The sequence below is a fragment of the Scomber scombrus genome, chromosome 23, assembly GCF_963691925.1.
Source record: "Scomber scombrus chromosome 23, fScoSco1.1, whole genome shotgun sequence".
Taxonomy (NCBI): domain Eukaryota; kingdom Metazoa; phylum Chordata; class Actinopteri; order Scombriformes; family Scombridae; genus Scomber; species Scomber scombrus.
In genome coordinates this window covers 2,876,894-2,892,294 of record NC_084992.1, presented here as the reverse complement: position 1 = coordinate 2,892,294, position 15,401 = coordinate 2,876,894, and the positions used below count along the sequence as shown (strand labels likewise).

Genomic DNA, 15,401 nt, shown 5'->3' with positions numbered 1-15,401 from the left:
AGCCATCATGACACAAATGAAGAAAAACATAGTCGGCATCTTCATGGTGCAGAGATAATGCAGACGTTGAAGAGTTTGTAGTAAACCTGCAGAAGGATTTTCTTCTCTTCTTACTTCTCTGTCACCTCCTGCTTAAAAAGAGCAGCTTTTATACACAGTGAATTATCATCATTTGCTTTAAACAAATACCTCTACCTACTCCACCCCCCACTGCATGATAGGATTATAGGATTATAAAATGTATGACTTTATGACCTCTTAACAGGTAACTCTCTTGTTTGATTGTTATTGCTCTGTGCCACACTTTTACAACAGAGCTCTATTAGATGTTTTGAAGATCAAATTATATTATATAGCATTTTTAGTGGTAGCTTGTAGACAGGCGAGTTTCTCATGAAGTCATGCATCTCTTATTGTCTACGCCACACATACATAATTCTCTCATGTAAAGTTATATGTTATGATTTACCTCCATAGTTCATCTGTAAACAGTGCTAGTAGAAATTGTTATTAGGCTCTCCTCTGCATCAGTCCAGATCTCAAAACCCTTCTAGAAGAAAGAGTAGAATAGAAGTGATGCATTTAAATGAATATAATATAAATGTAAACACCACTCTAAATACTAAAATGTTATATATATGGTCACATTTGTTTAGATTCTTATTAGTTTACACGTAGACGAATGATACAAACTTTGCAAATACAGACAACATAAGATGTGATGGAGAAGTGCAATCCTCGGCACTCCCCAGTTTGAGGACGACATTTACCAAAGGAAAGAGAGAAGACTAAGATTGTTAAAAGGAACGTCAAAAAAGAGATTAGATTACACAAGAGATTAGATAACACATTTACATGTACAAACACATAAACAATGGAGGACATGGAGGCGATGGTGTACTTGCTGCTGTATGAGGCTTTCTGTCTCACACAAAGCAAGAGAATTGAGCCGTATGGCTGTAACGCTGTTGCCGGTATTTAAAAATGCCGGGTTTCTTGTGTGGGACGGCTCATGAGTCTTCCAGCGACTCTCTGACCAATCAGTGGCCGGCCGTCTGTTAACGTCACATTTAGTATCGGCTTGGCTCGCTTGGAACATCACCAGAGTAGGTACTAAAAAAGTTCCAGGTACCAGGTACTATCCCTAGTGGAAACGCAAAAAAAACGAGTCAGGTCGAGCCGAGTCGAGTCGTGCTGGAACTGTGTAGTGGAAAAGCGCCAACAATGATATACATCTTGATATCCCCTAAATTTTAATTTGTTCAGATTATCAAACAAAATGTAACAACCTGAGTAAAGATAAAATACAGTTTTTAAGTGAGGATTTTATTTATTTCAACAAAGAATTATCCGACACCAACATGGCCTGTGTGGAAAAAGTTTTTACCCTCGTAATGACTAGATCTACTAATCCAGCAAACCTCATTGAAACTTGGGTTCAGAAGGGCTAAACGCACCCAGGCCTAATTACTCCTAGCCCTGTTCAATCTATATATCACTTAAATACATATACTTAAGATCTCAAACAGTTTAGAATGAAATATAGTATAAACAAATAGGAGATCTTAGAAGGAGCAAATACTTTCATGGATTTGTATTATGGCAAAAAATCACAAAAAGCACGTTATGTCCCCTGTAAATGTGATTTCTACTACAATGGAGAGTATATTTCACATTTACTTAGCAGAATGGAAAATGGAGTGTGTGTACATGACACTTTACTGCCTAAGTAGGGGTTAGGTGTCTTAAACATGATGACAGAAGGAGCCGGAGGTTGAACAGCTTGTGACTGGTAGCTGACCGTTACCCCAACCTCCTGGACCACAGCTGTCCCTTTAACCACCTGCAATAAAAAAAAAAACATCAAGTAGATGCCGCTCCAAACTTGGTAAAGGTAAAATATTGATAAAACTATAATCTAGCTCACAGTTTAAAGGATAGGTTTACAAATGTTCAAGTCAAGTATCTCAAATTTGAAAGTTTAATGGTTCCACTCTGTTTTTCAGGTCCCATATATAGTTCCAGGGTAATTTGCAGGCATAACTGTTTAAGTTTATGACATTTTGGCAAAACAATTCGGTGATATTTGATGGAAATTGTAAGAAAAAAGTTGGTTTGTAAAATGATTGATATATTATTCATAATTTTCCAAACTTGTTAGTAAATTCTACTTGTTAGTGGAAGGTTAGTAGGTTAGTAGAGTCTTCATATTTAAAAAAGATTAATCATTTACTTTTCAGTGTGTAGCTTTGTGTGTCAAACTGTATATTTGCACATTGCATCATTTCTTAAAAACACTGGTGAGGAAGCATCAATGAACAATTTCGGTAACACTTTATTTTTTACAGATTCTTTACTATCTGACACATTTCTAGAAAATGTCTACATTTATATGTTAAAATCTAGTTTTTGACATACCAAATGACACATTGAAAACTGAGTATTTTCTGTCAGTTAAAGAAATGTCAACAGTCTACTTTATTAAGATTTTTTGAAAATGAACAACAACAAACCCAAATATAATGTATTGGTACTATCAACTTCAGACTTTTTTCAGTTTTTTCTGGGGCTTAAAAAAATTGTAACCAGTATTAGCACATAACTCAGAAAATGTCCAGGAAATTAGTATAAAATGAGTGATCTGTAAAATAAAGCATTACCCATTTCATCTATATATGTTTAAACTAAACATATCAATTCATATAAATATCACATATAAATTTGAATTTGAAAGGTTTTTATTAACCATTGAAATGTATTTACTTAGTGTTGGTCCTTGGAAATGGCCCTGCCAGTACAAGGTATGTTATTCATAGCTGATGTTGTTTGATTGTTTTGGATCTGTCCCAGTTCAATAATTAATTTCCAGAGAATGGAGTCAGGATCATGAATACACCTCCATGGTAAATAGCATTTGCATCCGGATTGAACATCCTGTGCACTGACACAGCTGCAGAAACCTGCACCTGGAAGCTGTTGGCCTCTAATTGGCTCCACAGAGGGGGCTAAAAGGTCAGTCCACCAAAATGACACCAACCTAAAAGCCATTTAGCTGCATCAATGCATGTAGATAGTTTGTGATTTGTTTCTTGGTTCTTTTCTTTAAGAAAAAAGATGCCAATAGGCTGAGCAAACTGATACAAAAGGTCCAGTCTGTGGTTGGTCTGAAACTAAGCACTATTGAGGAGGTGACTGAGGACAGAATTAACACAAAATTCTTCAAGATCCAGGACAATACCACCCATCCCCTCCATAAAACACTAGAACATCTCAGGAGCTCATTCAGCAACATATTCAGACTCCCCCGCTGCTCAAGAGAACGTTACAAAAGATCCTTCATACCCCGCTGCAATACAACTGTACAATGCCTCACTTACATAAATACACCCTGACTCTAACTACTTTACATGCACTTTTATCTATATACTCATTGCGCTTTTATACTGGGTTCTAGCAATGCTGAGGGTGGGAGGGTGTGTTTTTGTGTTTTTATATTCTTAGGTATTTTGTGTGATTTCTATGTTTGTTGTCTTTGTGCCATGTTTGTGCCGTGCATTGCTGCTTGGACATTTTAAATTTCCCCTCAGGGATTAATAAAGTAAAATCTATCTATCTATCTATCTATCTATCTATCTATCTATCTATCTATCTATCTATCTATCTATCTATCTATCTATCTATCTATCTATCTATCTATCTATCTATCTATCTATCTATCTATCTATCTATCTATCTATCTATCTATCTATCTATCTATCTATCTATCTATCTATCTAGAGTTAAGTCTGTATGACTCACAGCACCAACATTTTGACATTTAAAGGACAGGTCTTCTTCTTTCTTAAATCAACATTCAGCAGTCCAAATGAAAACTGAAACATGTGATTCTTACTGTAATCATTCCTCCTGTTTATACTAGGAGATCCCTTCATAATGCACTAAGAAAGTGATTGGGGACAAGATCTGTTCTACGTTTGAGCAAAAATTTATTTAAAAGTTGATGTGAGGCTTATATTCAGAGTTAATTATATCAAGTGGATATCTGACACATTTACAGTCTTTTTAGCATCAAAGTTTATTCTTGCATACAGAAAGTCGTGAGAACAGGCATTCTTTTCATAACACGTCCAGTCTTCTCTTATAAAAGCCAAAAGGCCAAAGAGACAATCCATCTTGTTTATGTTACTTGTCGCTTCATTCCTTAACTTAGCGTTACAGATACAGAAGAGAAATATGTAAAATGCGTTATCAAGCCTTCATGTTACATAGCTAACTCATCCAGTCATGTTCCTACAGATGCATTAAGTTTCTGTTTCAGCTCAGGAATCACATGAGGATCACGCCACAGACAGATGGGAGCTTAGTCTCACAGTCCATGTCATCCAGGCATCCCGCCTCATTTTCTGTAAGAGGCAAAAACACAGCAGTCAGTAAACACCACACTGTGATGGACTGTAACAAAGTACATTTACTCACATAATGTACTTTATTACAATTTGAAGGTACCTTACATGAGTATTTCTATTTTATGCTACTTTATACTTGTACTTTTGACCCTTATAAAGTCGTTAAAACTAGCTCATCATTATTAATAATGTACTTTATTTAACTTATTTATGTATAGTGAAAAAGCAAACCAAGTACTTTGAATACTTCCAGTTAATTTTGTCAATAATACCATTTTTATGCAAAATTTTAAATGCAAAAGTGTCTCTGTGGTACCTGGGTTGTAGCTGAGCTAGTGTGTCGACTACAATAAATAATGTGATGTCAAAAGCATATATGATAATGGAATAAAGTGAATGAGAAGTAATTAACTGATTCACATTATTTATACCATCTTATGCCGTCAAGGTTGACTGGTTTACCTTCAAAGGTAAGGTGCAGGCAGTGATGTTTATGGTCTACAGAACAGAAGTCATGAAAGGAATTGAAACCCAACATATCATTCCAGGACCAGGATGGATTCTGGGAGGCAAAATGTAAAAGAATGTCGTTTGAGTTAATATTAATTAAAATAATATTTCCTTTAAAATATGGTCAGACCTTGTTCAATAATGATTTATGTACCTGTGTTGTTCTATGGCCTCCAACCCATACTTTTCCATGCTCATGACCGGCACTCTTAAGCACCTCACGAATGTCATGGGCGGCCTCAGAGTCAAACACGGATGCAAGGTTTGCCGGCCAGGAATGTGAACGTCTCCTGCAGTTAGTCTAAATAAGAGAAAAACACAAGAACAAAATAACCCCAGGACACTGAAAGAAGATCCTAATTGAATACAGAGTTTACCAGAGGTGGAATGTTACTACATGCTTTTACTTAACTGTTGTAATTTACTTTAGTAAAAGGTACTTAACTTGAATATTCATATTTTATGCTACCTTATACTTTACCTCAATACATTTCAACTGGAAACATCCTTCAATACATTTATCCAACAGCTTTAGTCACTAGTTAGATGATATGTCAGTGTTGTGTTCAAAACTTGTTTTCACTGCCCGAAAGTGGGCAAAAATATAATTTAACGTCAGTTGTCTTTCTTTCACCACTTTAGTTAAATTAGTGTATTGATTGAAGTATTAAGCACCATTACCTCAGCTTCATCCCAGGTCATTTTTGTTGGAACATAGAGGAAACAATACATGCTGAACATAGTCCATCCATCAGGGCAAGAAAAAGAAGGAAGATGATGGTCTGAAGACAAATAAAGAAAAAAACAAACAAGAACATAGATGCAAGTCTGTGGTTTTGCAGAACATTTTGTTATTTATGTTTATTCGTTGTGAAATTCGTATATCTGCTGACCTGGCCAAGGTGGTACTGTGGTTGGTGGTATTGTCCAACAGTCTGGAGAATTTATCAAAGCAGTAAGATTGATGACACAAACAGGCATCAATACACTTCTGAAGAAATAAACTGTACATTCACTTTCTACAATCATTTCCTCAGTCACAAGATCATCCTTCGTGTGTTGATTAGCTACATGGACAGTTTAATACAGCAGTGGAAGAAGTAACCTGATCCTTTTTTGACCTGTGTGTTGACAGAGTCAGGCTACTGTTTCTAGTGTTTGTGCTAAGCTAAGCATTCTTTCTTATCATTCCTCCTGCTGTAATGTAAGTGATGGAGGACAAAAACCATAGTCCTTTGTGCAAAAATACATTTAAAAGTAGATTTGAAGCTTTTATGGGGCTTCAGAAATCTGAGTTAGTCATATCAAGTGGATATCTGCCACTTTTACAGTCTTTTTAGCATCAAATTCCCTCTTTGTGTTTCCTCGGACAGTGTTTCCCTGTTGAGCTGCAGTGGAAGTATAATAACTTTGGCACTAAAAAGACTGTAATGTTGAAAGCTATGTCCTTGAATGTGACTCATTGAGACGGCTGGAGCTTCATATTAGCTTCAGAACAACTTTTAAATACAGTTTTGAATTTCAAAATGAGGACTGTGGATTTTATCCCCCATCACTTACGTTCTAAGTCCATTATGCATTATCTACTCACCAGCAGTTGGGGTCAGAGCCATCATGACGCAAATGAAGAAAAACACAGTCAGCATCTTCATGGTGCAGATGATGATTTTCTTCAATAAAGAGAGAAACACATGTTAGAAATAATTCTGCAGGGAAAGGTAGTAAATAAAGAAGACAATAGTTGATTTGTTGCAAACCTGCTGCAGAGTTAATTTCTGTCCCTCTCCGTGTCAGCTTGTAGTTTTGGCCGTTCTGTGCAGAAGTGATGATCAACTGTGGAGGGAAAGCAAAACCAGCCCTTAAATACACTTACATCTCCGTGCAACTCATTTGCTTCACACGGACAGAAAGGCAAACATAAATTTGACCTGCATTCCAAATCAAACAAAGTTAGCACGGACAGAGCAACTTGGCTCTACTGATAATGCTGTATGGGTTCAACAATCATCCATTATGAAGAACATCCGGGTATTTTCTTCACACCTGGAAGCCGATTTCTTTGGCCTTGTGCCACTGTGCAACTTTCATAGGACAAATCTTTGAGTCCCGTCCCAGTCCTCTTTACCACATCCATGAGACAAACAATAGTTGTCAAATTTCAGTTCTTTTTCTTTGTTCTTTTCTCAAAATGTCAACTATGTATATTACTATAAATAATGTCCTTTTAACCTTCGTGTCGTCCTCCCGGGTCAAATTGACCCTGTCTGTTTTGACTGTTCCTTCTTTCCTTCCTTCCTTCCGTCTGTCCTCCCTCCTTCTCTCTTTCTTTCCTTCCTCTCTCTTTCCTCCCTTCCTTCTTTCCTCCATCCCCCTTTCTTCCTTTCTTCCTTCCTTCCTTTCCTTCCTCCCCTCCTCCCTCCCTCCTTCCTTACTCTGTCCTTCTTTCCTTCCTTCCTCCCTTCCTCTTTTCCTTTCTCCCTCCCTCCTTCCTTCTTTCCTCCCTCCCTCCTACCTTCCTTCCTTCCTTCCTTCTTTCCTCCGTCCGTCCTTCCTTCCTTCCTTTCCTTCCTCCCTCCTTCCTTCCCTTCCTTCCTCCTTCCTTCCCTCCTTCCTTCCCTTGCTTCCTTCCTCCTTCCTTCCCTCCTTTTTTTCTTCCCTCGTTTCCTTCCTCCCTTCCTTCCTTCCTTCCTCCTTTCCTTCCTTCTTCTTCCCTTCCTTCCTTTCCTTCCTCCCTTCCTTCTTTTCCTTCCTCCCTTCCTTCCTCCCTCCTTTCCTTCCTTCTTTCCTTTCCTTCCTCCCTCCTTTCCTTCCTTCTTCCTCCCTTCCATCCTTCCTTCCTTGACTCGAGGACAACAGGAGGGTTAATGTACCAGTTAATCTACATTCTTGCTCTCAGAGGTGATTAATTATGAGTTACATTTACTGCATTTCATGTTCTCAAGTAAATTGTACTCAAGTAACATTTCACCCATGAAAGATGCTGTTTAAAGCAGTACTTTTCAAAAAATGTATACTGCTTTTAATAACCCTAACCCAGTATAAAGTATAAAGCTGAAAAAAGTATAAAATTGGTAATGTTAGGATTTGTCGTGTCATATTTTGTGTGCTATTTTTATTTCTTTTTTTAATATTGTGTTATTTTAATTAAAAGTCTGCTATTTTTGTGTTTTGTGCCTTTCTGGCTGGTGTTGTGAGGCTCTTGGTTAACGTTTGTAGCCACACAGATTCAAATTGTCTCATTTTAAGGTGGACAGCACAAGATTCGGGTGGCATAACTGCACCTTTTCAGTATTTCTCTTTCAGATTTCAAACAGTGATTGCAGATGAGCGGTGTTTGTGAATGCTGTTTTGAGGTCAATAAATTAGAGCATGTTGCAGACTCTGAGCTGCCAGAGAGAGGCTTCGATGTTGTTGTCGATGTTTCAACCACTGATAGTCTTCCATTGGTTAAAGAAAAGAGAAGGGAAGGGAACTGACCATGCAACACCCATAATTTGATATTAGAAATTGTATTTGTCAGGAGTGCAGTCAAAATGCAGTGGTGCAAAAAAGAAAAAAGAAAAAAAGAAATAGGCAGTGAACTAAAGAGATGTTGAAAAAAGTGATATGATCAACTGAATCATTCTTCATCTTATTTTAGAAAAGTGGATGCACAGGTCTGAATGCTTGACCTATACAGTGAGCTGATCGGCTGGCTCTGTTGCCATGATTCAGGTTCACTCTTCCCTTTAGAGGGAAAGATCACTCCAAATCAATACAAAGTTTAAAAAATGAGTCAAAACAATCAAGTTAATCCAATTTAAATCAAACTTGAAGGGTCACTGATACGCAGTAGGCATAAAGGTTTAATGTATTATTGCAAACAAGGAAAAGAAAAAAGAAATCATGTCTCCTGCTGCCTCTGTTGCTCTACAGAACATAGATCCCTGCCAAACATCCTCCCCCCAGGTGCATGCTGGTCCCCACACCTGAAATGTACTAAACAAACCTGCTCCTGGTATCTCATACATCTACTGTAGATGTGCTGAACATTCATGAGAAGTCCAACACTGCCTCCCACAGTAAACTAACCAAAGTACCATGTTGTGAGGTCTCCCTTTTTCCCACAGATATAACCGTATTAAAGAAAATAATTGGAATGGAATTTTCTAGCGAGACATTTTAGACAGGCTCAATTTTAAATATCAACAAAAAACATTTATACAACCTGTAATTCTATCAGCTTCATCCCTTCCTGTAACCCAGTCTCTGCTTTTATTATGATTATTATTCTGATTATTATTATTATTATTATTATCATTATTATTTTATTGTATGAAGGAGTAGTTCTATATTCGCAGTGAAAACCAAAGTTGTGGGCTCAGATAGATGTTGATTATTACATGAAAATAAAGTTGAACGTGAACACACCATTCAATGCGACCAGAGGCTGCGTCGTTCCCTGTTTTTTTCGGACTTTGGACCCCGCAGCTCCTGCCAAAGAATATCAGAGACACACAGCAGGTATGACAAAAGAAGATTTCATAAATGTTGTGTCATCATGTGTTTGACTTGCACTCTATATCGATATTTATATTGTTTTCTATTTACTTAAAATAAAAAATAAACACACACAGACACATAACCCACTCTGTGGTCTCCTCCTAGCCGCATGTTTCCCCCCTTCTCGTGTCACTTCCCGATTTTTTTTTATTCCTTATAATGTTTCAAAATCTGCAATATGTAAGAATTTGTACAGTAAATGTAATTCAATCATTATACATTTGATTAATCCACATTTAACCCAGATAATTCCACTATTATAGCATGTTGATTATTATGAGATTATTTTTAAAGGATAATTAAGTATGAGCTGCGTCCGCATGCCTTGTCCTTTATGAAGATCAAACAGCCAACAGTACGTCACTTAAAACAACAGCTTTTAATTAATATGACGATAAAATCAAAGTGTGCGCTTCCAATCTATTCATTTTTTATCCATATTATCATGAAGTTGGTCATTTTTTCCTTCGTCACATATGAAAGTGAAAGTGAACTCTCATGCGCCATTAAGTGTTCCTCTAAGGACACACAATGCACACAGTGGAGGAGAGTTCTTTAAAAAAATTGTATTAAGTGTTAAATACAACACATTTTGACGAAAAATAGTCACTCGAAGTCAAATAACGTTTGGATTCACACGGTTTAATTCATTATGAACATGAAGATGTAGCTGAGCGACCAGCGGGGGGCGCAGTTGAGCAAGTTCACGGTGCACAGCGTGGATGTTTATGTATATTAATATCATGTTTAAATTAGGAGAACTCCTCTATGACACCTGTCTTACAGCTGAGAATTTATTTTTGTATCTTAAACTTTATTTAAAGATACATTAAAACAGTGGAAGTGTCTTTATTATGTGTAAAAAACAAAACAGTAATAACATTGTTTCAGTCACATAAAGATATATATTCTACTTTTCTTTAATTTACTATTCTTTTGATGATGCATTAACAAATATATATTCCTTTGTGTGCCAAAAAGTAATTCAAATTTGAAGAAATGTGCATTTTATTATTCTACACTGGTCAATTAGACCTCAGTGAGGCTCAATTTAGTTGATTAATTGATTTTTAAGAAACAATGACCAAATTCTTTGATTCAACATCTTAAATGTGATGTTTTTTTAGGTATTAAAGAGGGAAAGTGGTCTCCAGGACCCTAAACTGAACAATGTAACAAACTCTTTGTCTTTATTACCATCATCCTAAAGTTTTATTTCTATTTTCAGACTTCCAGGATGATTCATATGAAGGTCAAATGGTGCCTCGGCTTTGTCCTGGTTATTTACCTCGCCTTGATACACAGAAGTCAAGGTAAATTATTCACATTAATAACAATCTGGTTTATGCTAACATGTAAACTGTTGATGTTGTACTGGAAATGCAGTACTGTATGTATATATATCCAGATGCTGCAGAAATAACTAACACAAATGTACTGTATGTCTTCTCAGGTGAATCTCAGGTGATTTGTCCATCTCAGCCGATAGTGGCAACAGTTGGTAATGACATCATCTTTCTGTGCCGCCTGGAACCCCCCATAAGTGCTTTGGAGATGACAGTGGAGTGGGCGAGACCTGACCTGAACCCCAGATTTGTCCTCGTGTGGCGTGACGGAGTGGAACTGGAGAGTAAAAAACATCTTTCCTTCAAGGGAAGAACATCAGTGTTCATCGATGATCTGGAACACGGAAACATTTCACTGAAACTGTCAAAAGTGAAACTTTCCGATCAGGGAACATACAGATGCTTCATTCCACAATTAAATAAAGACTCTACTATTAAGCTTGATGTTGGTAAGTGAGCATGTTTTGTGTTTGTTTATAAACTTTTTTGTAAGGTTTTGCTAATGCATTTATATGAGGCTGCAACTAATGATTATTTTCACTATCAATTAATCTGCAGATTCATTTCTGGGCATATCAAGCATTTAGTCGATGCAATTTAACAAAAAAAGGGGAAAAATGTCATTCACTATTTCTCAGAGCCCACAATTATGTCCTCAAGTTGCTTGTTTTTCGTCTTTGTTTGTCTGACTAAGAGTCTAAACCCAGAAGATCAATTTACGGTCATATTTGAGAAGGTGTAATATAAGAATATTTGGCATGTTTGCTTGAAAAATGACCGAAACAAAATCAATTTCTCGAAATAACTGCCGAGTCATTTTCAATTAATTGTTGCAGCTCTACAGTATACCTCCCACGCAGAGGATCAGTGATTCAGTTCATCTGCTGTGACTTGATTGATATCAGTATTAAAAGTGCACAAAACTGAACACACCTTAAACTTCTCAAAATTGACTTTCAAAGTAATTTACACAAGAGAAAAACAATTCAGTACAGTACAATTATATCAAATCAGGACACCAAAAGTACAGAGAACAGATAAAATACCCAACAACACAACATTTTTATGGAGATAAAAAGGGGAAATAATCAATACAACAGTGAAATTATTTTGAAACTAAAACGCATAAGCTGAAAAAATTTATTTTAAGAAGATATTTTACTGATTCTGTAGGGTTATGGTTATTGCAGTGTTAGCCAAGCATGCTAACATAGAACAAATTGTGTATGAAACTCAGTATCTCTAAAATCTTTCCATCACCAGGTGCTGTCTCCTCACCTGTTGTAAATATGACCAGAAACAGCAGCATGGTGGTGTTACAGTGTGAGTCTAAAGGCTGGTATCCACAGCCTGAGGTGTTCTGGCTGGACGGTGAGGGAAACCTCCTCTCTGCTGGACCTACAGAGACAGTCAGAGGTCCTGATGGTCTCTATACTGTCAGCAGCAGAGTGACTGTGGAGAATAAACACAGCAACAACTTCACCTGTAAAGTTCAACAGACGAAGATCAACCAGATCAGAGAGACACACATTATTGTTCCAGGTAGAAATATAATTAAAACCATCTTAGCTGAAGAAGCATATAAATCTGTATGTTTCATACAAATACATTTCTGTTCTGTGTTTTATTATTTCAGATGATTTCTTCCCAGTCCCGGACCTGCCTGATCCTACATCCAGTTCCAGTTCATTTGTTCCTACCATCATTGGCGTGATTATTGGCATTGTCTTCATTCTTGCAGTTGTTTTTGTCGTGTGGAAATTGAGACAAAACAAACTCAGTAAGTCTGTAACTTCTTTAAAATGACAAGCTGTCTGTCACACTTCTTATTGTATAGAAATGTCATACTACTTACTTTACTTAATGATCATATGCCTGAGATCTTTAGTTTTGAAATGTAGATATCTCAATAGTCTCAAATGTATTTCTTGATTGAAATGGTTCTTGTGTCATTTCCAAATGATGGTACTAGTTAAACTTTCCTTTATATTTAAATGTTACAGATTCTCTTTTCCTTCACAACCCTGTTGGACCTTTACAGGAAAGCATCAGTGAGCACAGAAAAAAAGTTAATGTAAACATTTTTTATTGTTTCTGCACACAGAGAACAAGAAGAACAACGAGGATGAAGAAACACAGAGAATGAGAGAGACAAGCAACTCCACAAGTAATGATCCAGAACAAGAATCCCTGATAAAAACAGAGAAAGAAAGAGAGATGATGAAGAATGAGGACAAGAAGATGAACTCCTTTAGTGAAGAAACAAAACTTCAATGTGAAACAGGGAAGGAAACACATCAAAGAGAAACTAACAATGTTCTGGTCCAGACACAAGAAGGAACAGTGCAACAAGCTGTTAATGAAGTAGCAAACCTTTCTGTTCCAGTAAAGGAAGAAACAGACAAACTACTGAAAGAAGGAAGGACAAAAACGGGTTTGGACAAGAGAGAAAAAGAGACTGAACCAACAAGTAAAAGAGCAGAAGCTACAGCTTCAGCAGAAACATACCAACAACAGTCAGAGCAACAGTCTGTAAATAATGATGGAGAAGGACAACCAGTGGGTATCATAGCAGGAGAAGTAAAGAAAAATGAGGAAGATGAAGAAAAGAAAAGACAATCTACAACTGAAGCAGAAAAAGAGAAGGAGACAGAAATGGACAATGAGAGGGAAATACTTCTGAAACAACTACAGCCAAAAGAAAGAGAAGAGAAAGCATATGAAGAAAAGATTTTAAAATATAATAGACTTATGAAGGAACAAGAGTTTAAGATAAACCAACTCAGAGAACAGCTGGAGGAGGTGGAGAAGAAGCTTCAGTCAGTAAACAGTGAAAAAAACGAGATGGATGCGGAAACACAGAAAGTTGCAGCAGCAGCAGAAGAAATACATATAAAGAATGATCTGGAGAGGAAGAAGGCAGAACTTCAGAAAGACTTACAAAAAACAGAGAAAGCACTGCAGAGAAACAAGAGAGAGTCAAATAATGCAACACAAAATAAAATGAAAAAATCAAATGAAAAGAAAGAGATTATTGAAAAATTAGAGGAGATTGAAAAACAGAACACAAATCAGAGTGATTCAGACGATGATCTTTGATGCTGTGAAAGTCAAAAGAGGTTCAACAGACAAACTTTAAATCTTCATTTGAACAGCCTTCAGCTGTTTAGAGGCCCAATGAAACGTTTGTATGTGAAGCATTTACATGTTTAATGTAATACTAGAATATGTAAATCATTATCAGCAGATAAACTGACATTTATTGTGCTAATTAAGAGAAGATTTAAATCTGCTGAAATAGTTTTACTCAATTAAATGTTCATGAAAAAGTTTGTTTTCTGGTCAAAAAAGAAATGAAAAAGATGCGATAGTTATTCATGTTGCAACTAATTTATGAAATGTTACCAAACCTTGTAGCCACACAAATACAAATATGTATCTTACATAAAAATGTTACACAACAGTTATACACAACTGTGACACTCTCAGTTTGCAGTGTTGCCTGAATTTGTCATTTTTATATGATTGGAACTATAACGTCCACATTTCTGCCTTTTGCAACATCTCAGTGGAAAATATGAGTACAGAAAGTCGACCCTCTTCTCAGCAATCAATACCAGAGGTGCAACTAATGATTCATTTTATTATTAATCTGTCCATTATTTTCTGGATTATTCAATTAGTTTGTTTCCTAAAGTGTTCTCAAATGTCTTGTTTAATTCATTTCAGCTCTGGTTCAGACTAACTTTATGTGATTGTGATGTTGTAATACAGTCTCCTAAACATCAGAGCTGATGGATCCTAAAACTTGGTGCTACGTGATGCTGAGTCTGATAGTAGCCATATGTTGCTCAAGTGTAACAGGAAACTGATCTAATTTTCATATAACTGAATGTTGCCTTTAGTAGTGTAAACATGCCATCAATACATTGTTTCTTTTGTTTAAAAAAGTCCTGTAATTTTGCTATTAATCTGCTGAAGAGTTTATTTTACAGATATACGGATATGTTTTATCCTCAGTGTATTTTTCAGTTTTGTTTTTATAGAGGTGGATTATTAGTTTGAAACAGACACCGAGCTTTCTGTTCATCTAAACTTATGATGCAGACTAATTTATGTATATAGATTATTTTATATTATGTCCTATCTTTTTCTTCTCTCTCTCTCCTTGTTTTAAATATACTTTTAAATACTTATCAGTCAGTCTATTTAAAAATATACTTGTAAATATTTACCACCAGGTACTTCATTTGAACCTTTAGCCTGAAGAAGTCAAATTGGACTTCATTCAATGTCACCTGCTGTGAATGTGATAATAACAGCTCTTTAATCTTTACTGTGGTTCATCTGTAAATTGTTATTGTTGTGAGATTATTGTTTTGTGCTGTGTGAATAAATTTAAAGTGATATCAGTTTAGAGTCCTCTGTGTTTAAGATTTTTTTCTTTGCTACACCTTTATAATTTATAATAACTATAAAATAAAGTGATTGATGAAATATACAAGAATACAACAAATATGCAAAGCACATAATATATTATAATGTATAACATATGTATTATATGTATTATATATTATATATATTAAGTATTTTACAT

General features: G+C 36.1%; 2 protein-coding genes across 2 annotated transcripts; one reads left to right on the top strand and one right to left on the bottom strand.

The window, feature by feature from the left end:
* Positions 1-3,903: 3,903 nt before the first annotated feature.
* Positions 3,904-9,380, bottom strand: LOC134006160 (type-2 ice-structuring protein-like). The gene is made up of 8 exons (XM_062445252.1): positions 9,327-9,380; positions 6,674-6,749; positions 6,508-6,586; positions 5,810-5,851; positions 5,598-5,698; positions 5,071-5,217; positions 4,869-4,968; positions 3,904-4,403 (listed from the first exon to the last, which is right to left on the bottom strand). The coding sequence occupies exons 3-8, from the start codon at positions 6,566-6,568 to the stop codon at positions 4,327-4,329; spliced, it is 528 nt and encodes a 175-aa protein (XP_062301236.1). The 5' UTR covers positions 6,569-6,586; positions 6,674-6,749; positions 9,327-9,380; the 3' UTR covers positions 3,904-4,326.
* LOC134006105 (selection and upkeep of intraepithelial T-cells protein 5-like) lies at positions 9,373-15,218 on the top strand. Its single transcript, XM_062445186.1, has 6 exons — positions 9,373-9,419; positions 10,687-10,771; positions 10,912-11,253; positions 12,068-12,346; positions 12,441-12,584; positions 12,909-15,218. The coding sequence occupies exons 2-6, from the start codon at positions 10,696-10,698 to the stop codon at positions 13,901-13,903; spliced, it is 1,836 nt and encodes a 611-aa protein (XP_062301170.1). The 5' UTR covers positions 9,373-9,419; positions 10,687-10,695; the 3' UTR covers positions 13,904-15,218.
* Positions 15,219-15,401: the final 183 nt, after the last annotated feature.

Excerpts from the sequence above, each read along its gene's own strand:
- LOC134006160 (XM_062445252.1), bottom strand. The coding sequence starts at position 6,568 with ATGAAGATGCTGACTGTGTTTTTCTTCATTTGCGTCATGATGGCTCTG. Across the intron at positions 5,852-6,507 it reads GGCTCTGACCCCAACTGCTG|ACTGTTGGACAATACCACCA; the intron begins GTGAGTAGATAA and ends TAAATTCTCCAG. Across the intron at positions 5,218-5,597 it reads TGACCTGGGATGAAGCTGAG|ACTAACTGCAGGAGACGTTC; the intron begins GTAATGGTGCTT and ends TCTCTTATTTAG.
- LOC134006105 (XM_062445186.1), top strand. The coding sequence starts at position 10,696 with ATGATTCATATGAAGGTCAAATGGTGCCTCGGCTTTGTCCTGGTTATT. Across the intron at positions 10,772-10,911 it reads CTTGATACACAGAAGTCAAG|GTGAATCTCAGGTGATTTGT; the intron begins GTAAATTATTCA and ends ATGTCTTCTCAG. Across the intron at positions 11,254-12,067 it reads TACTATTAAGCTTGATGTTG|GTGCTGTCTCCTCACCTGTT; the intron begins GTAAGTGAGCAT and ends TTCCATCACCAG.